Below are 19,978 nucleotides of genomic sequence, written 5' to 3'. Positions count from 1 at the left end.
CTTTGTAAATCCATTCACCACGCTGTCAACAGTTTTTGGAACTACTTTCTACAAAGAAAATAGTCCCTATGAAATCAGTCTGTGTGTTCCGTTAATTACCCAGAGTAATCAGGACATTGTCTCTAAATCTCAACACCTTACTAGCTAGCACTAAGCACGCCAATTTGAATATTTATATCAACGTTATAGCGACTGCTAGCTGACAAGTCACAAACAGCAAATAAATGAACCATTCACAGACAACAAATATGGCTGCCGGAGCGTTACTGGGTGTCACCTGAGCTTAACTTAGGTTCAATAAGTGGGATGATCCTGTTCAGCACCATTACGAGGGGCTAACACACAAACTATTTATTCATGAGAAAAAAAATACTTATTTACAATAGATAGAAAAGTGTGTGTGGACAAAAGCATGACTTCGTCCAGTGTCGTGTGTGTGTGCGTGTGTGTGCGTCTATCTCTTGGCGTCGCTGACGTAGCTGTTCTCGATGCACAGCACGACGTAGGAGCTGGAGCAGCTGCTGGTGCTCTGCTGGAGCAGACTGCCGCTCTGCAGCGACGACGCCATGCCGGTTACCGCCTGGTTGCCCACGCGCCACATCTCGCACAAGCTGTCGACGTGGCCCAACCCGGCGCCGGTTGACCCGTGCCACACCATCTTCTCTGGCCTGGCATTAATAGAGAAGAAGCAGCATGAATTTAGAACGTTTTAGGGACTTTTTAACGCTTACTTTTGTGATTTTTCTTGCGATTGTGTCATACATTCATAGGTCATTTGGCTCACCATGTGCTGTCATTGAGAACATCTTTGCCATCAAAGGAGTAGATCGGCACGTTGTCCTTCATTCTGCCGTCATTGAAGACGGCGTCCCAGTTGTCAAACAGAACCTCGTCCTGACAAAGATGAGAAAATTTGTGGAAAACAACTTTTAGGCAGATTTTGTTGCCTTTGGACAGACCCAGGCTAGCTGTTCCCCCCCGTTTACAGTATTTTGTGCTAAGCTAAGCTAACCAACTGCTGGTTGTAGCTTCACATACACTTTAAACTATTCCTTTAAATGGTCGCATAAACACCTTCAGGTTCACTATTGGCATTCGGTCCCTGTCGGCCTTGCGGACGATGCTGTGCAGATCCTGGAGTTTGGCGGACAGGAAGGCCCGGAAAGTCCCCTTCATCCCGATGGCCTGAGCCTGAGTGAAGCACATGTAGTCTGCACCGCGGATGCTCCGCATGGAGCCGGTCTGAGGGCTGTTCAGGGCGATGAGGTGGAGCTGTGGGAACACCAATATGCTCAATTGTAATATTCTATTTTACAGTAAAACCTCATATGTGCTGCTTTTAAAGTGGCATCTCTCACCCCTGGACCCGAGGTGTGATGGTGGACCGGAGTCTCGTGCACAGGAGGTGGTGGTCTTCGTTGGGGAGTGACTGGGTAACGAGTGTCCGGGTAGGCGGGACGTTCCTGGGCCGTATTCACAGAAAACCTACCGTCTGGTTGGTTTATCCGGTCGGAGTAACTTGGAAACCTCGGATCTGTTGGAGCGGGGAACCGTGGATCTGGCTGATATCGTGTGTCAGGTTGGTGTTGGGGATCAGAGTGGGTTGGATATCTGGGGTCAGGGTTTGACGGGTATCTGGGGTCAGGGTTTGACGGGTATCTGGGGTCTGGTTGATGCTGGTCCGGGTGATGCTGGTCCGGGTGACGCGGGTCCGGGTGACGCGGGTCCGGGTGACGCGGGTCCGGGTGACGCTGGTCCGGGTGATGCGGGTCCGGGTGACGCGGGTCCGGGTGACGCTGGTCCGGGTGACGCTGGTCCGGGTGACGCGGGTCCGGGTGACGCTGGTCCGGGTGACGCTGGTCCGGGTGACGCTGGTCCGGGTGCGACTGATGCCCAGAGTCGCCGTGGCCCGGACTCTCAGGTGGCCTTTGGGAGTCGTGTGCAACGGTGTCGGTGTTGGAGTGGTGGTCTGGGTAATAGGGGACGACTGGTGGGGGCTCCACGGCTGCTACCTCATTACTCTGAAGATAAAGAGCATCATATGTATTAAAACATGACACATTATATGTTCTGAAGAAGAGAAAAAAGAAAAATGACACTCACGTCCTCACTGGGCAAAGCAATGTAGCTCCCGAGCTGAAAAAATAAACAAAACAACTCCATAAATATACATGGGAAGTATTTTTATGTCCCTCCTGCTGATTTAAAAAGGTATTTTATTACCTGGACTTGACGAACTCCATCTCGGACCCGTATGTAGAGATCTGTTTGTTCTATGACGTAGACCAGAGAGCCCTCAGGATGTCTTCTAGCGGTGGCTGTCATGGTGTCATAAGACCTCAACACCGTCACCTACAAACGCAAAACCCCTCTTAAAAGTGAACCGAGCTTTTCTCCTACAGCTATGATGACAGTGTTATTTGTATTTCATGATATATTGTTAGATAATAAGGAAATAAAGCAGAAAACAAGTTTTCTCACCCCTGATGAGTATCCAGGTTGTCCAGGCACTCCAGGCGGTCCCGGAGGTCCAGGAATATTGATGGCTGTCATTCAAAAAGAGGAGGACGGAAATCAGACTCAAGGCCTTAATAAATCACCTTTTGCAATAGTTGTGACACTTCTTTCAATGAATGGTTTGGATAGATACTATAACTAAACAAACGCCCCCAGTGAGTAAAGGCCTTTAATGGTGACTATCTGAGTGACTTTATGATTATGACTCACTCTGTGTGCCCCTGTGTGCTCCAGGTAAGGATCCCGGAGGTCCGGGCGGCCCTGGTGGTCCAGGTTGCCCATCATAGCCTCTTCCTGGTTGACCAAGTGGCCCCTGAGGGCCTGGTGGACCAATGATGGATTCGCCTCTTGGGCCCTGATGGAACAAGGACAGAAAAGTGTTTTAGATTTGGACTTATTTGAGCAGACAGCTTTATGTTTTTGACAGAGGGATCTTACAGGAGGTCCAGGCACTCCTGGGACTCCGACTCCATTCCCTCCGGAGCGGTGGTCGTAATATCCTCCGGCCGGTTCTCCCTTCTCTCCTTTGTAGCCCGGTAAGCCTGGGTCACCTTTGAACTCATTCTGGACACATAAACATCCAAGACATATCAATAAAAATCATACTGAGGCTAATAATTTAACCACAGACTTCAGAGTGGAATCTTACCCTTAAAGTGTACATGTCAGCGGTTGATCCGGCACCTGGATCAGAAACAAAATGACTCGCTTTGAATTTGTCTTAAAAACATTTTCAGCTTTTCCTGCACACATTAGCACAGACGAAGAGGCGCTACCTGTAATGTCAAGTGTCCCCGGTGGTCCTCGATCACCTTTCTCTCCTTTAAAAGCTACAAACAAGAGGAACAGCAACAAAGTGTTAACAGGCTAGCTGTTTCCAGTCTTTATGCTAAGCTAAGCTAAGCTAAGCGGCTGTAGCTTTATATCGAACAGACAGACGTGAGAGTGGCATCAATAAGCGTCAAACTATCCCTTTATGAAGTGAGTTTACCTGGGTGATGCCTGGAATGATCCTCAAATGGCTGAAATAAAAACAAAGATGATTGTTCATAAGAAGCAACATTTGGGGTGGTTTTACATCTTATTACTTTTAATATATGAACATTTAGTTTTTTTATTTACTGGACATAAATAAAATAAATCCTCACTGCGATGAGGTCTGTGGTAACAGCAGGTCCTGGAGGTCCAGGGGGGCCCGGTGGACCTGGAGGACCCTGGGACACAACAACAAATATTGATTCATGTGTGCTGATGGCCTGAAGATAAAAGCTCAAAAGCGAATGAGACTGAAATTCAAGCTCAGTGGACTTTTAATTAAGACAAATCTGCGATACTCACAGCGTAACCTGATCCATGTCCAGTGCCCGAGTCTCCCTTCTCGCCTCTGCCGCCGTTCAGCCCCGGTCGACCCTACGATATAAAAACACATATTGACATCAAATATGAAGAAGATTAAAGCCCCTATCTGTATAAATTAAACATATCTGACTCGGTGGACTCCTACTGGTAATGGAGCAGGAAATCTACTTACAGGTCTACCTGGCATCCCAATCTCTCCCTTCTGTCCTGAAGAACCAGAAGGACCCTGGAGAAGAAGAAAAGAACCGCACAGGTTTATTATACTGGTTCAATGCTGTTAGTTATTGTACGACATATCAGCAAAACACTCAAAATGTGGTAAATAAAAATATGGCACGCACTGTAGGTCCCTCAGGGCCAGGGGGTCCTCCATCGCCCTGTAAATGAATACATGAACACACTGTAAAAACTGGCGTTTCAGGCAATTAATCACTTAATTAGATGCTTAAATTCCTGGATCTCAAAGAGAACAAGCAGGACAGAAAGAAAGATAGATGCAACATGACATGTAATTTGCGCTGTGATGCAGACATGTGGTGAATGCATCCTCGTAGCTCGATATCCGGTCATTCATAAAAGGTTTTTACCGGCCGCCCTGCCAGACCCCCGATGTACTGAGGTCTCCCATCAGGCCCCATGATGAGACCAGGCTCTCCTTTCTCCCCCTGAACAAAACAACATGTTAAACTCAAACCAGCGCTGGAACTAAACGAGATGGATCGCACAAAAAGGAAAACAAAAAAAGGTAATTTTCTGAAAAGAACTACTGCACAAAAAAATCATTCAGCATCTTTTAGAGTATGAAATGCTAAATAAAATATAGATTATCTTACTTTAGGTGCATATCCTGGAGGACCTGAGTCTCCCTTGTCTCCTTTTGGTCCTGAGGGCCCCTAAATAAAAACACATAATACACTGACTTCCGTCCATTTTGTCTCTGATTTTCCAATCTGTGTGATATTGATAACGATACTTACTGGGAATCCTGCTCGACCAGGAACACCATTCCCTCCCTGAAGAAAAGAGAGCGATAAGACATGAAGAAGGAGAACAAATAATGTGCCAACGTGTTAAAACAACTTTAGTTTGGTTTAGCTTTCTGGTGAGTCAGTTAGGGAACAACTCACCTGCAACCCTTCGCTCCAATAAACGTCATTATACTACAGCAAGACAAAGTTAGGTCAGTTAGTGTGGAGGTGAACAAACAGCTATGCAGGCAGTGACTGTTAGTGAAGATGAGTTACTCAAACATGAAGTGATGGCAGGCTTTCATGTGGGGGTTAAGTTCATTCTTCATATGTCATGGACCTCTGACTCACATCGCTTGTCTGGTAGGTGGCTTGTCCTGGAGGACCGGGAGGCCCTGGAGGTCCAGGAAGCCCTCCATCTCTCCCTGGCAGACCCTGCCACAAAAACAAAAATCATAAGTAAATCATAAGTAATAAGAAGAGCATATTGACGTCGACATATAGTGAGAAGATGAAAAAGTACCTCTGAGATGTAGTGTAGTAGAAGTATAACTTAGCATAAATTAGAAATACTCAAGTAAAGTACAAGTACCGTAAGTTTGTACCTACGTAAAGCACTTGAGTAAATGTACTTGGTGACATTCCACCATTGGTTATATATATTCATTGCATGCAGACCAAGAGATGACAGCTAAACAAATATATTAGCATACAAACAATCTACATGTTTGAAATATTTTGTACGTGACTCACCGGCTCTCCTCTCTGTCCACCGTCTCCCTTTGCACCCTAAAAATATAAAACCACAATATGTGCAATCATGTCTAATATGTTACACTGTTCACAAAAACAACAACTCCCAGAATTCATCTGGCCTCATACCGGCTGTCCTTTGAACCCGTCGATACCTGGAATCCCAGGAGCTCCACTTGGTCCCTCTGTTCCTTTGTCTCCATGATTACCTGGCAAACCTGGCCTACCCTGGAAATCATGATAAAACATTATGAATACCAATAATATCCCTCCATTGATAACAACAACAGCAGCTATATTTGTGCTGTATAATTGACTCTGCAGTACTTACAGGTAGACCTGCGATACCAGACGGACCCTGGAAGACAGAACACAGAAACATGAGGCAGGGCGTCTTCTGCAAAGAGGAGGTTTAACGTTTAGGTGATCGGGTACCTGAGGTCCAGGTGGGCCATCGAGTCCGGGAAAGCCGTTGTTTGTCTCGTATTCATCCTGGTTACTCTGTAAGGAGAGAGGAGAGGTAATGATACGGTATAATCTTAGTATTAGTACTCATTTCCAAACCGCCAGAAATGGATGTAGTAGAAATGCCTTTAAATATAAGTTCGATGGCTCAAATGTAAATAAAAAGAATGACGCAGCACTCATAAAACTGTGTGTGTTTCACCTCTACTCACATGACCAAAGCGGCTCGGTGGCCCTGGTGGGCCAGGGGGTCCTGCCGGTCCAACTGGTCCCATGGGACCTGGAAGCCCTGCCAGCCCAGACTGCCCAGAGGCACCTGGCAGTCCTAGGTCACCCTGAGCACCCTGAGGTGAGGAAGGACAGTTTGACTCCTGCTATCAGCAGTTTAAGATACTTTTAATGTAAGTGAGGAAAAAGAGGACATGCAAGAGACGTGTGCAGAGACGGTCCCAACAAAAAACAGACACAGTAAGATATCACACTCAGGAGAGAGAAAGTAAGCACCTCATACTAGGTTGAGGAAGTTTCAGAAGGAAAGAGGACTCACTCACGGCGACGTATGTTAAGAGGTGAAATGGAAGCTGATAAAAGCTTGAGAGGAAGGAAACCAGACCCCCCCAGTACCTGCGACCCATTACACACCGTAGAGGATGGAGCAAAGTAAGAAAACAGGCCGGTGAAAAAGTCCTGAGAGGCAACAAACATGGAGGACAGAATCTATCTGGATGCACCCGCCACAAATTCTGCAAACATTAAGATTTAACTTTGAAGTCTAAACTCACCTTTTCTCCTGATGCTCCTGGAAGACCAAGCTCACCGCCGTCACCCTGGAGAGGGAAGATGTTTGTGATGAAAAACAAAATGAAAATATTCAGCAGTTGACATCAATCGGTGCTTTTCTCACCTTCTCTCCGGATCCTGGTTGACCTATTCTACCAGGAGGACCAGGAGGACCCTGTAAAAGCACACAATCAATATTATTATTAGTTATTATCACTAAATAGTGAGAAAGGGCGTCACAAGTTTTACAAAACTCAAAGTGATGTATTAAAACAGTTTGACATGTCTGAAAAATCAGCAAACTCACTGGTAGACCAGGGACTCCATCCTGTCCAGGTGGTCCAGGGGGTCCGAAAGAGACTGGGCCGTTGGGTCCCAGTGCCACTGAAACCCCAGGAGGGCCAGGAGGCCCTGGGGGGCCCGGAGCACCAAGGGCACCCTGATAACAAATCAAACAGTCAATATACGTTGTGCAAGAAACTCAAAATCATGTTTAGTCTGAACGATCATCAACACACCGGGATTCTGTCCACATCTGCGAATCCTGAGCCCTCCATGTCGAAGAACGTCTATCAACACAAAGTAAAATACAGTGAAAAGCCTTGAAACTATAAAAAGTGAATGAAGAGGGTGTTTGAAGTGTGGACGTACTGGGCGGTCACCGGTCCCAGGTCCAGGAGGTCCTGGTAGACCGGGGGGGCCTCTGGGTCCTGGTTGACCCTCTCCAAGCTCACCCTGGAAACATCACACATTATTACGCTAAATAAACCTGTTTTCTATAATGTAATAACTGTGCGAGGATCAACACAATGCATCCATCTTATCCCACTACAACCTTCTGTCCGTTAGCGCCAGATGTTCCGGGACTTCCTGGTAAACCTGGTGGCCCAGCGGGACCCTGGGAACAGGAGCAAAAACAACAGAATTACACTAATGTTTGAATTATCTAGAGACGTCCATAACTAAATCTGTGCAATAACAACGAAGACGCTTACAGCTTTCCCATCTTCTCCTGGATCACCCTAAAGGAGAAGCAACAGTCAGTGAGTGACATTAACATATTAAAACATTACATTTGTGACAAACAAGACTGTCTGTACTAACAGGTTCTCCATCATCTCCTGCGGGTCCTGCAGCCCCGCCTGACCCCGGTGGTCCAGGAGGTCCGGAGGGTCCAGACACCTGCTGCACAACAGAGCCATCCCCGAGTCGAACCACCTCAGCTGCAGGCCCGGGAGGACCAGGGAGCCCAGCAGGCCCCTGAGCCCCGCGGTCTCCTTTATTGCCGGAGTATCCGAAGCCTGAATTACCCTGGTGAGGAAGGAAAACAGGGTTTTCAGCGAAAAATGTTCGCTAATGAAAATGTTGCGTCCCTCAGTGTGAACAACGCTAACGTACCTTTGCACCTTTTTCTCCCTGAAATAAAGAAAAACAAATATTAAGTTGTGTGTGATTTGCAGCCGATTTGACATTTCATGCACACAGAGTGATGTTTCTACCTTCTGGCCTCCTTCTCCACCCTGAGAGGAGGAACCGGAGGAGCCAGAGCCGGAGCCCGACTCTCCCTTCGGCCCTGCGGGGCCCGTGTCCCCCGATAACCCTTTATCTCCACTGTCTCCTTTCTCACCTTTTGCACCGCCGGGACCTGAAGGACGCGTTAGGAAAGTCAGGAAGAACTTCAATACATCGTGCAGAGAGAACGCACGCTCGAAAGAAAAGCAAACACACAAACACGGACGCCACATGTTATGCACTGAAAGCATTATGAATTACTGGATGTCACAGGAAATGTGTTGATTAGAACTGGAACTTTGTGGATGACAACTTGACTACGGTCACATGTACTACCATGTGTAGGGATATGTCTCAAATATTAAGGATCATTTTTACTCCGACTGAGCATAAATCAGGTCAAACAATGAACGTCCTCACAACCACCACCAAAATGCAAAAGCACATATTCACATGAAAGAATAAAGAGTCAAATATCAATTATTACAATGCAAAAAAAAACAAGTGTGAAATGAAAGAAAGTGTTAATGTGAAGGAGAAGATGTGTTTGCATTGTGTTTGTGACAGTTGACGGGTTTCTCTCTCAGTAGTCTGGCGCCACCTAGTGGACACAGTTAGCTCAGTGGAAGCTGTGAAGCCAGAGGGCACTACTGCATAACTCATAATCCTCCCTTTTGACTTTTCTATTAATACCAAGAACATTTGCACATCTATATCTATATTTATTTATAAATAAATATCTATTATGTGTTCTTGTAGATTCCGATGCTTCATAAAGATAGTTTAATGCAAAGGTTGTGGGTACATTACCTGATTGAATAATGATGATTTATTCTATGAGTTATTGATAGCTAGTGTTCATCTGTAATATTTCCTTTACATATATGGTAATGCTTTGTTGGATCTAATATCCGATGCTTTGTGAGCAGCGGCGTGTTTGATGTGATAATTTGTCAAAAATCACACATTCATTTAAGAATGAGCAACATGTAAGCACAATATCTGCAACAACGACGGTCTTAAAAGCAGACTTTGACTCAGTAATGTCAGTGGATGTCGTGCCTAAGCAGAACAAACTGTAGACTCTGACTGCAGAATATGTTGAATGAACCACAGATCGTAAAGAAACCACATGTCAACCTCCACCAACATGCTCACAGCTCCACACACACGAGAAACCCCAGCAGCTGGAGACACACTGCTCATTCTATGCTGTGATAGGATGGCCACATGTTGATCAGGACATCCTAATCTGCACGACCCGATTCGTTTGCCCCCCCCAGCGACCCACCTCTCGGGCCCGGTGATCCGGGCCGGCTGTTGTCCGCCGTCGGCCGCTGAAGCCTGACATCTAAAGTCAACACAAACACAACTTTACCGGCTGCACGGGGCCTGCAAGCTTGTAGAGCGGAGAATGTGTTGCCTCGTTAACTGGTCTGAGGTTTTTGAATGAGGTGAAGGACAAAGAAACTTGTAGCATGTGTTAATCTGCGTATGCGGGTTTCTAAAGTAGAGTTTAAAACCAAAAGTGAATTTCCTTTTCTCCTTAAAAGCAGCTTCTTCAGCACTTAAGTGACATTGTAAAACCCAAACTTCTTTAACTATCCACATGAGGGAGCTGCGGAGTTTCACGTGTCACCAGCACGTTGAAACCCTGCAGCAAAACTCCCCTCACTGTCAGGTCCAGACAAGCACCTTTTGCACGTATTTATGGATAAAAGCACATCTACAAGGATGTTTTGTTGGCAGCGGCTGCTGTGTGATTAAAAACTTCCATTACACATTTTTCCGCAGTGTGACGGTCGACTTGGCAGCCACACACTGAAGATTTGCAGTCGTAAGCGATTCCACTGATGGCGATGACGAGCGTTTACCTGCTTCTTTGAGTCTGGTTCTGTCTGAGGAGATCAGAGGGGGTTCAGGTACCGGCCGGAAGGAAGCAGGTGTGGTCTGGAAACACAATGCAGTAGTTTAATTAAAATGGCCGAACAGCAGAAATCCCCAAACTTTAATGCCTCATTATCAGAAATTTAACAGAAGCCACAAATAGCTTTATACTAAACATATGTATTCACCATCTGAAACAGTATTTAAAAACACAAACGCTGTCTTCACACACACAACTTTTTAATGCAAGTGGTTTTAATTCCCCTGAACCTCGAGTTCTGCAAGTAACACAAAACAAAAGTTGCATGCAACATTGTTTTACAGTGTTTAAACATTTTGCACCAGGCTAAAATAATCCTCATCACTGGTTCTTGGAGCACAGTTTGATGATTGATTTGTTGATGCAGGTTATCTGGAATAACAGAGCGCTCTTATTTTGAAACAAGTGCTGATCATGTGATTATAATTACATGAGGTAGTTGTGTTGGAAATCCTCCCAGCATGCACTGGGGTGATATATTAATGGACGTAAATCTCATGTTATGCAAGTTTCGTGGATTATTAGAAAGTTTATGGTGTTTTTAATCTGTGACAAAAGCTGCAAACATTTGCAGCTTTCCTCAACAGCACATCAACCAGTTAATTAGATTTAAACAAAGATAATTTAGCTTTCCACTGTGCTGCTGTAACACCGCAACATGCTAACTTCTATATTCATTCATGCACTTTCATTTTAAATAGTGAAAGAAATTAAAAGACAAACCTTCACCGAGTGTCCCGTCTGTCTCCGGTCTCCTTCACCGCTGCCAAAGTCTCCAGAGGCCTACGAGACAGAGAGAAAAAAGACGTTTCACACAAAAGCAGTTTCAATGAAATATTCAAAAAAAAACTAAATACTCACAGCGTCAGAGTCGTCCTCGTCGTCACACAAACGCTCAGCGGCCCGCTGGTTTCCCACCACCTTCAGATCTGCAATCTCCCCCTGAAAACACACACACACACACACACACACACACACACACACACACACACAGTCTTATTTCTGTGTGACTCATTGTTTGTGATCGGCCATGACATTAGCTTCCTCTGAAATCTCCAAAGAGATGGAAAAAAAAAATGAGAAATGACTCAGAGCAGAATAATGTGTCAGCTGCTTTAAACACGGTCTTATTCTGGCTCTTTAACACGACGCAGACTTTTGGAGTCAAGGTTGACTTTATGTCACGTGACAGCATCCTGCCTTAGAGACCGGTTTGTCTTCTTAAAATGTATTTTTTTTGCATTGATTTTGGCCCAGAGATGCAAAGGTTGCTGCAAAGATGCAGTTTGGACATATCAATTTCCTCTCCACTTCAAAGGCCATGTGACCGTCAGCTGGGTCACTGACTGGGTGCAGCTGAGAGGTCAGAGGCCAAAAAGGTGAGAGGGGTCAAGTAACAGATTTACAAGAAGGAGCAGGGTTAAGTCTGCCTGTTGGCTGGTGCATCCCAGACCTGCTATGAGGAGCCACGGGGAGATATTAAAGAGGGATCTGACCCGACGAAGAGGTCACACTTCCACATACAAACACCCTCACACACCTGCTCTTTTAGCACACAGTGAATTACTCTGACTTCTACAGCTCCCGTGGGTGACATTTGGAGGATTCATGGCTGGTTTTTCATTCATTTCTGTCACGAATGTGATGAGCAAACATCTCTTCAGCACTTGAGCATTTCCTCTGCTGGTACCCTGGAGTTTATAGTCAGAAGATGAGACTTCTCCAAATGCTACAGTGTAGATTTTATAGTCTGTAAAAGTGATCATTTTGTTACAAATGTTTGTTGCTTCAGCTATATAATGTACTCTAATGTTGTGCATCTACTTTATAGAAAAGTACGTTATTTTTCCTTGTTTTCAGAGTTGAATATGTTCCTGTTCTTTATTTTAAGTTAGATGATTGTGCAGCTGTCTTTTGTCCACATTTACATGTCCATTGGCATGGGAAGACCCAGCGGGTGTAACCCCATCAGCTCATACCATAAATGTGTGACACAAATCCTCTTGTTTGTACCTTCATTTGGGATTCAATATATTACCTGGAACTTGTCATCGTCGGCTCCTCCTGCCTGACCCACAAAGATCCCCGCCCCGGCGTCGAGCTCCATGGGATCCGGCGAACGCTCAAACTTCACCACCTGTGGCTCAGAGTCGCAGCCCTGGTAGAAAGTCACCTGCTCCTCAAAGACAGACAGCGAGAAGCGGCTCCAGGTGTCCACCAGGCTCGGCACGTCAAAGCTGGCGGCCTCGTACGAAGCCTCGGAGTCGGGCTCGGTGTAGAAGAACTGCACCCTCTGACGGCCGGACTGCACCGCACTGAGCTTGACGGCGATGTACATGATCCTCTGTGGCCCGTCGGTGATGGAGAAGAGCACGGAGGCGGAGGGAGTGGAGGGCTTGATGTGGAAGAGGAGGGAGAAGTGGCGGTGGAAAGGGTTGGGGACGTGGGTCAGAGCCGGCTGGCCCGACACCGCCGCTGAGGTGAAGACGTAGGCGATCTCCCCCCTCGGCCCGTATGCCTTGGTGATCTCATCTGGTGGAGGGTCTCCGATTAGCTGGAGCAAAGAGATGCCGCTCTCCTCTGCAGGAAGCAAAGAGACAGGAAATTAAGTAGCAGAAAGTCGAAAGACATACTTTAAAAAAAGTTAGACAAGAACTGCCTTCAAATGCAGTCCTTTAACTGAGCATGAATGAACAAAATCACATTTTGATGACAAACATCTATGTGAAGACATTGTAGGATTCCAGGAGATATAATACGTCTTTTAAAGACGTTTCTCCTGCTTTAGGGATCTTTGTGACACAATACAGGTTAGGATGTGTTAAAACTTTCACTGCAGGAAGTGCAACACGTTAGGAAACGGCTTTAAATGAGTCACCGACTCAACTGATCCAGGACGAGCGTCTCTGGAGCAACAAACCCATCGACCCTTTCGGTTAAACTGCAAACCACAGATCAGTGGTCGCTGTGCACTGGTTTGACTGACTAGATGGTTTAACTAATGCTGGATTGGACTTTCTACTTTTATGCCACAGTGAGTATTAATGGAAAGAGACTGCTGATGTTTCAGTTCCCATAGATTCAAACAGCCCAAGAGACCAACAGATAAATCAGCATCACAGGGGAGGAAAGCATTTTGGACGGCGGACACTTCTCTTGAGGACGGCCTGTCATCACAGATTCATGAGAGGAGACGACCAAAAAAGTACAATGTGTGCATTAAAAGGGGTCACGGGGGGGGTCAGAGGTCGTGGGGGTTTCCCAAGGGTTAATAATGATGTGAAAGTATTACATGCAGCTAAGTATAGCGTTCAGTCAAAGAACGTAGAGGAAGCTGTAACTCTGACAAAGACCAGCTGCCTGCAAAATGAGAAAATCATAATGTCGGGGGACACTTTCAGTCATGCATGAAACACAGGACGCACAGATTATGTGGCTAAACTTAGCAGACAATGAGAATTAGAAGCTTAACTTAACTTCATTGATTTTGAAAAACTGTTGCAGCTTAATTTCCTGTTTCAGCCTAAAAGTGAGACAAAAAAAATAGAAAAAGAAACTTCACGTTCTTCTAATTTCACTCTTACATTTGCTTTAAAAGTTTCTAATTGGTGTCGACAGGATGAAGCGCTTTGGCTGTTTCTGTTTTTGCACACCTTTAAACTTGCTGAGAGTAAAGTCACATTATTCCGACCAACACTCCACATCTCATAACTGCACATCTGCACTCGCCCACTTAAAATCCTGAACACTTGTTCTCACAAACACGTGTTGCATGAATAGCGGTGTTATGTGGTGTCGAGCTAAACCGGGATTATGTGGGATTTCATCCAATTGGAGGACACGCCGGGTGGTCAATTTCCCACTGAGGGCACCTGCTATTGGTCCATCTCAGTGACACAGCTGCTGCAGCTGTTGCATAAAATCAGCTGGTCAAATTATGTAGAATATATATTTTTTAATCTCAAGAAGGAAACTTCCTCATCTGCAGCAGCATTGTAATTTAATATCCTGTTTCACTTCACACTTCATACGTACACTCTCACATCTGGAAGCTGTCCAGTCCAACCGCAGCTCTCCCGTTAAACAGGCCAGTTATGGCTCCCATGAACAAGAACAATGTCTGCAAACTATTCCGTCATGCCAGCTACACACTTTTCTAATTTCCGTATCGGAGTTGCAATCTCAGTCTCAGGCTCTGAATGTATTTACATCTTTCCTGGGAACCAAAATGCAACGCAAGCAATATGACTAACAAGGAACGATTTTTGCTTTTCAGGCTATTTTTCTGGTTAATTTCTGGATAATTCCAACCATTTAGACCCCTAAAAAATATTCTATTTAAACTTCAAGCCAGTGATCAGCTGCTTCTTAATCTGTAAATTCTCAAAAGAGCACAGATGGAAGCTGGCATGACACCCAAACGTGTGAGCTTTGCCTCTGAAACAGTTAACCCTGCTTCTGTCTGCTAGCTTCTTCATGCTAACAGGGCCCTTTGTGTGGAGGAGCAACATGCATAAAACATGACCTCATGTATTCTGTTACTTAAGTGTCTGTTTTTTTACAACATGTAACCCCAGAGAAATTCAATGCCTGTTTCACCGTGTGAAGAAATAAAAGATGCTGCCAGTGAAGAGAGGCTCAGACAGACAGATGGAGAGGAAATGCGTGTCAGATGTCCATGGGAAAGTGGACCACGAGGGATTCTACGAGGAAGCAAAGACCGAATCCGTCCCAAAAGCCTGCACACAACATGTCGGTTAAAACAGGCTCCTCCAGAGGTTTAGGAGTGTAAAGTGCCTCCTCAGGGGGAAGAGAAACAGCTTCCCTGGAGGCCAAGAAACAAAGAGAAGAGGCTCAAATAATCATTTTTAAATCTGCAGGAGACCAGACTTTGCATCTCTTTTAATTAGCCCAAACTAAATACTTGCAGAAACATAAAGCATAGAAATATAATTCCATCCAGACAGCAATAAAACAAAGCTGAGAGCAGACTGGATAGACACACATTTTTATGATTTAGGTGCATATCTCACAATACAACACACGTGTCAGATAACTTGCTTAATAACAACAGAAGAAGTACTGGATTGCTATCGGTATCACTGCTGCAGTATTGGTGTTTTTGGAGTCGGACTTCAAGGCACATTGCAAAATAAAATGACCGAATGTACAAAATGAAAACCCTCTCATTCCTCGTCTATAATTACACAAAAACACTGCAGGCAAAAGGTTAAAGAACATTACTCCATTATTAAATGATGCCTCACAGAGCGTTTTACTTCTACCTCCATCTGAAAGCTGCAGTCCTTATTTGGAAAAGTAAGCACTGCAGTAGAAAGATAATTTAATTACACTACGCGGAATCTGAGATATTTATTCAGTTCACTGCTTCTCGATCTAAACACCTCAGTGTCTCTTTCAGACAACAAACATGCCGGTTAAACCGGTGGATTCGACCATTAACCCCCCCAGCTGCAGGTCTACCCTCTTGGGACCGAACCAACTGGACTTCACACACGTGAACAGCAGAGTGGCATCGGTTAACACTTCAAACGGAGGCGACGCAGCTGTGACATCTACAGGAGGACCTTAATCCATGTTTGAATACCCAGAGCCGAGAGCGAATTAAAGCCGACTGATGGGGATCAGTGAGGAGTTCAGATCGAGCTTTACTTTAGATTTTAAAAAGTCTGGTTTCTTGGCTGCAGTCCAATTTAAATATTCTCATGGAGCTGTTTTGAGTCTTGAAAGGCTTTTAGTCTCGAAGCCTAAACTTCTCTTTTACAGCCACAGAAGACATTTTACAACAGTCTTACAAGCTGAGTCCCCATGACTAACAGGCTTACTTTTGTAGTTAAAATTGGTACGTTTTCCACATTTGTTGCTGTGGCTGCAGGAGCAACAACCAGCTCTCCACTAACTGGAAAACTGCAAATTTCAGGCAAACAGGAAGGACTCCGATCAATGCTGTATAATTGAAAATTGGCCCAACGTGCAGTTTAAAACGATTGAAGTGTTTTTGAAGAACTGACTGTGAACCACTTTTCTTATAGAGCGGGTAATTCCCGCTCGTATAAAAGTCTCCGGCCCACTTTGTCCCACTCTGTCTCTGCTCATCTTCTAATGGTCGAGCGAACACTTAATTACCACCCATCAAATGTTACTGGTTTGAGAGGGTAGGCGACTGGCCGTGCCCTCTGACCTCTGGCAGAGACGCCACCGAGTCTCATCCCAGTCACAAGGCCCTCTCTTGTTACTTTCCGCGACGCCGTTGCCCTTTCTCCCAAACCGAGCACACAATCGTCACACTCTTTCTTCTGGTGCAGACCGTTTTCCCACCCACAGCCGCCATCATGAATGCCGTCCTCCACACCACAGATGGCCCAATTGTTTCCCTCTCTGTGACTCTAAGAGACGCGACAGCATTCGCCCCTAAATCCACACAGAACTCCTCGCCAGCTGATCAGAAATATGATGAAGTAGATAACCCGGGACAGAAATGTGTGACTGGCATGCAGGAGTGGGATGTGACAGGAGCAATGGAATGATTATTGTTCGACCAGACTGCTGCATGTAGGAAACCACAAACCAAGAGAATAGAGCATAAAGACTAATACATCTGTCTTGTATCCCTGATAAAACATAATGTCCCTAAACCAAGTGAAAGAAGTCACTACTGTTACAGTCAATTGTAATTCAGAGAATAACTAAATTCTCCCCCACATAAAGGACTGTAGATGCAGGAGTAAAACACTTAACACACGTATCTGTGTTTAACAGTACGGTTTATGTCCGAGTTCAAAGGTTATCCAAACAAGAACCCTGCTTGTGGAAAATTACAAAACTATCTGCCACTTGAACCCAGAATATTTACATTAAACGTTCCTGTGGGAAAACACATGATGAAGATGTTTTTTAAAGTTCATGAAGTCTATGAGGCACAATTTATGGCGCCACCGAAAGACTGGACATGGGCCTCTGGAGCATTTCCTGTCTTAAGGGTTTCAGGGGAAAGGCTTCTGTTTATGTATTTTCTAGGCTTATCTTAATATAAATGAACTGGGAAACCTTTGACTCAATGCAGAAAGTCATTGTAAGTGGATTTATGCAGCCTGAACGGACATAATCATATAATAAGTTGCATTTGAGCTAGTTTGGTCTTCAATATGACTTAAATAAAAGGCTACAAAGAACCTGTAACGGTGCTGTCCATTGCTGACGCATGCAGCCTGGGACAGTGATGTGATGTGCTAAACGACATCCTCTGTACGTGTGCAGTGGACAGAAAGCAACAGTGTGAACAACGACGGCTGGTTTTGCATGTTTTAACACATTAATTGCAGATTATTTATACTTTTCATTTTTGGCAACCATTTTCCACCTTCTAGGCATCATTTAGTTTCACTGCACGTCTTGAAGATTCAACGTGCAGAGACTTGAAAGATGCCTCAGTTGGAGCATCCATCCCCGTAAACATGTCAAATCAATCGGCACCTACAAATGCAACAAAAATGTAACTTTGACAACAATGGAAGCAGACATGATGTTTACTGTGATGATGGCTGAAAAGGGAACTCAACCAGACAGAGTTGGTTGGGACAGCGATTTAGATAATAACAATAAGCATCTGTGGGTGTGGCGTTAAAAAGATGCGAGCCTATCATACCTCTGCAGCCTGCTGCTCATCTCTGCATAAGGCTCCGGGCTACATTAGCTGCTAGCAGAACACACCTGAATCTCCCAGTGAGGGTAATGTAGGTGCCAGGTTCTGACCTGGAAGAAGAATGTGTGAATTAAATATATTTATAATAAAGATTTGGTCCTTTCCGAGAGCTCCTAACTCAAGGAAACTGAAGGTTGAATGAATGTGCAAAAGGTTGCTTAAAAATGTGCAATTCAAACATTTTTAACACTAAACGTGGTTTGAAAAATGGTCAGCTGTGATTAAAACATGCAAAATCATGTTTGAAGTGAATCACGAGAGCCTAAATGTGCTTGGACACGTGTGTTACCAAAACAAAACACACACAGAGACTGAAACGCTCAAACATGACATCGGATTCAAAATGTATCACCAGACAGGATACATTCTAACCCGCCGGGGTTACCTTTCATGTTACTAACTGACACGCACGCTCTCTCGGGCAGCAGGTGGCACTCCACCGGGAGACGCCCGTTCTCCAGAGACGCCCAGCAGCTGTCCTGCAGCACCTGGCAGAAGCTGCGACAGGGCAGGTAAAGGGGCGCCGGGCACCTGGGTGCCAGCAGGAGGCAGAGGAACCACTCTGCGCTGTGGTGACACCTCGCCCTCGTGAGCCACGCCCACTCCTGTAGGACCGCGCCCACCTCCTCCACAGATGTGTGGTTGAAAAAGTTGGGCAGCGTGAAAAATTTGGGGCGTTTGCCGGAGCAAATGGGCCAATCAGAGGGCACCGGGAGACAAGACTGGTCAGAAGCATTGATGCGACTATCGGGGGGGGTTAGGTCAACTATAATCCTGGTTAAATTAAGAGCCAGGACTTTATCACCTTCTACATCTGACCTAAGATCAGATCCTGACCCATCCTCTACCCCGATCCCAGACCCCTTTCCCACCCTCTCCACTCTGAACCGGTTTGCATTACCCGTCGTGTTAGGGCTAGCGCTCTCCACCTTCTCGGTCAGGCCTCCGTTAGTAGTCCTGGCGGTCGGGGTCGGGGTCGCGTCCCATGCCTCCACAAATTTACTGATTCCTGTCGCCACGTTGATAATTTCTTCCCCAACCCCAGATAAGTTGTCATCCTCCTCTTCTTCCTTCATCAGCGTGCCATTGGCTGTCGTGTTGGCACCCGTGGTTCCTGCTGGCGTTGTCAGCACTGGAACCTGGGTGGTGTCCTCTCGAACTGGGGACCAGAACCAGGCATCCAAGCTCCCAGCACAGAGAACCAGGAGAGGCAACAACGTCTGGATCCTCAACATGCTGCTGGCTCCTGCAGAAGTCCTCCAAGTGTCTCAGCGTGCAGCAGCACTCCAGTCCACACAGTCCTCTCACTGTTTCCTCAAGCGCCACCTGCTAGCCAGCCGGTCAACAGTTAAATCCAAGCAGTTTAAGAGGCCACTTCGCGTCCACTGAATGAAAACCAAGACATAAAAACTCTGCTCACTCTCAGAGACCCTCCCACGAAATGCAAACCTCATGAGAAAGCACTTACATGGGCAGGGGGAGACCCAAAGTGTGGAGGCAGGCTTGCTTCACCGCTGATGGAAGTCATTGGTTACTCAAAAGTTGCCCCAACTCACTAAAACTCCTCCTCTGTGCGAGTTGATGAGTGGGTCCCCTAAGACCTTCTCTGCAGCGCGGACAAAAAGCATGCAAGCGTTCGTGCTACCACAACGACACACCCGTTCCTGCACGGAAATAACCTCAGGGAATTATGGAGTTTTTAAATATACATAAGCCATAATGGACAGGTTTAGTTCACATTGTGCCAAGCGTATCGACAAGGGCATCAAGTTCAGAAGCAAAATGCTGAACTGCAGCCTCCTCAGTCATCCGCAAGTATTTAGGAAACAGTAGGTTTACAGTAAAGTTTGCCCAACATATTCCATTTAAAAAGGGAGAACAGAGAGGATAGATTTCATCGGTGAGGTTTGCAGAAAATGAGAATAAATGCAAATAAAAGTAATAATAATCAAAGTGAGAGTAGAGCTGTGGTTC

At 45.6% G+C, this 19,978-nt stretch overlaps 1 protein-coding gene across 1 annotated transcript; it reads right to left on the bottom strand.

Moving 5' to 3' along the window:
* Positions 1-454: 454 nt before the first annotated feature.
* Positions 455-19,239, bottom strand: LOC142952976 (uncharacterized). Its single transcript, XM_076095022.1, has 42 exons — positions 18,906-19,239; positions 12,320-12,861; positions 11,143-11,223; positions 11,005-11,064; positions 10,229-10,304; positions 8,342-8,487; positions 8,241-8,258; positions 7,947-8,153; positions 7,838-7,864; positions 7,678-7,740; positions 7,494-7,577; positions 7,361-7,411; positions 7,150-7,281; positions 6,967-7,017; positions 6,827-6,889; positions 6,705-6,749; positions 6,275-6,406; positions 6,033-6,089; positions 5,929-5,955; positions 5,727-5,825; positions 5,598-5,633; positions 5,196-5,279; positions 5,004-5,036; positions 4,854-4,889; positions 4,710-4,769; positions 4,464-4,541; positions 4,218-4,253; positions 4,049-4,102; positions 3,856-3,927; positions 3,666-3,731; positions 3,294-3,384; positions 3,167-3,201; positions 2,956-3,081; positions 2,728-2,872; positions 2,482-2,546; positions 2,224-2,352; positions 2,104-2,136; positions 1,888-2,021; positions 1,359-1,659; positions 1,075-1,272; positions 785-894; positions 455-668 (listed from the first exon to the last, which is right to left on the bottom strand). The coding sequence occupies exons 1-42, from the start codon at positions 19,237-19,239 to the stop codon at positions 455-457; spliced, it is 4,431 nt and encodes a 1,476-aa protein (XP_075951137.1).
* Positions 19,240-19,978: the final 739 nt, after the last annotated feature.

The sequence above is a fragment of the Anarhichas minor genome, unplaced genomic scaffold (genome assembly GCF_050575085.1).
Source record: "Anarhichas minor isolate MPS153535 unplaced genomic scaffold, ASM5057508v1 ptg000018l, whole genome shotgun sequence".
NCBI lineage: Eukaryota > Metazoa > Chordata > Actinopteri > Perciformes > Anarhichadidae > Anarhichas > Anarhichas minor.
Note: the sequence above shows the minus strand (reverse complement) of the source record. Positions and strands in the feature narration are given on the sequence as shown.

Excerpts from the sequence above, each read along its gene's own strand:
- LOC142952976 (XM_076095022.1), bottom strand. The coding sequence starts at position 19,239 with ATGTTGAGGATCCAGACGTTGTTGCCTCTCCTGGTTCTCTGTGCTGGG. Across the intron at positions 4,542-4,709 it reads CTCCAGGATATGCACCTAAA|GGGGAGAAAGGAGAGCCTGG; the intron begins GTAAGATAATCT and ends TGTTTTGTTCAG. Across the intron at positions 4,103-4,217 it reads CTGGCCCTGAGGGACCTACA|GGTCCTTCTGGTTCTTCAGG; the intron begins GTGCGTGCCATA and ends CTTCTTCTCCAG.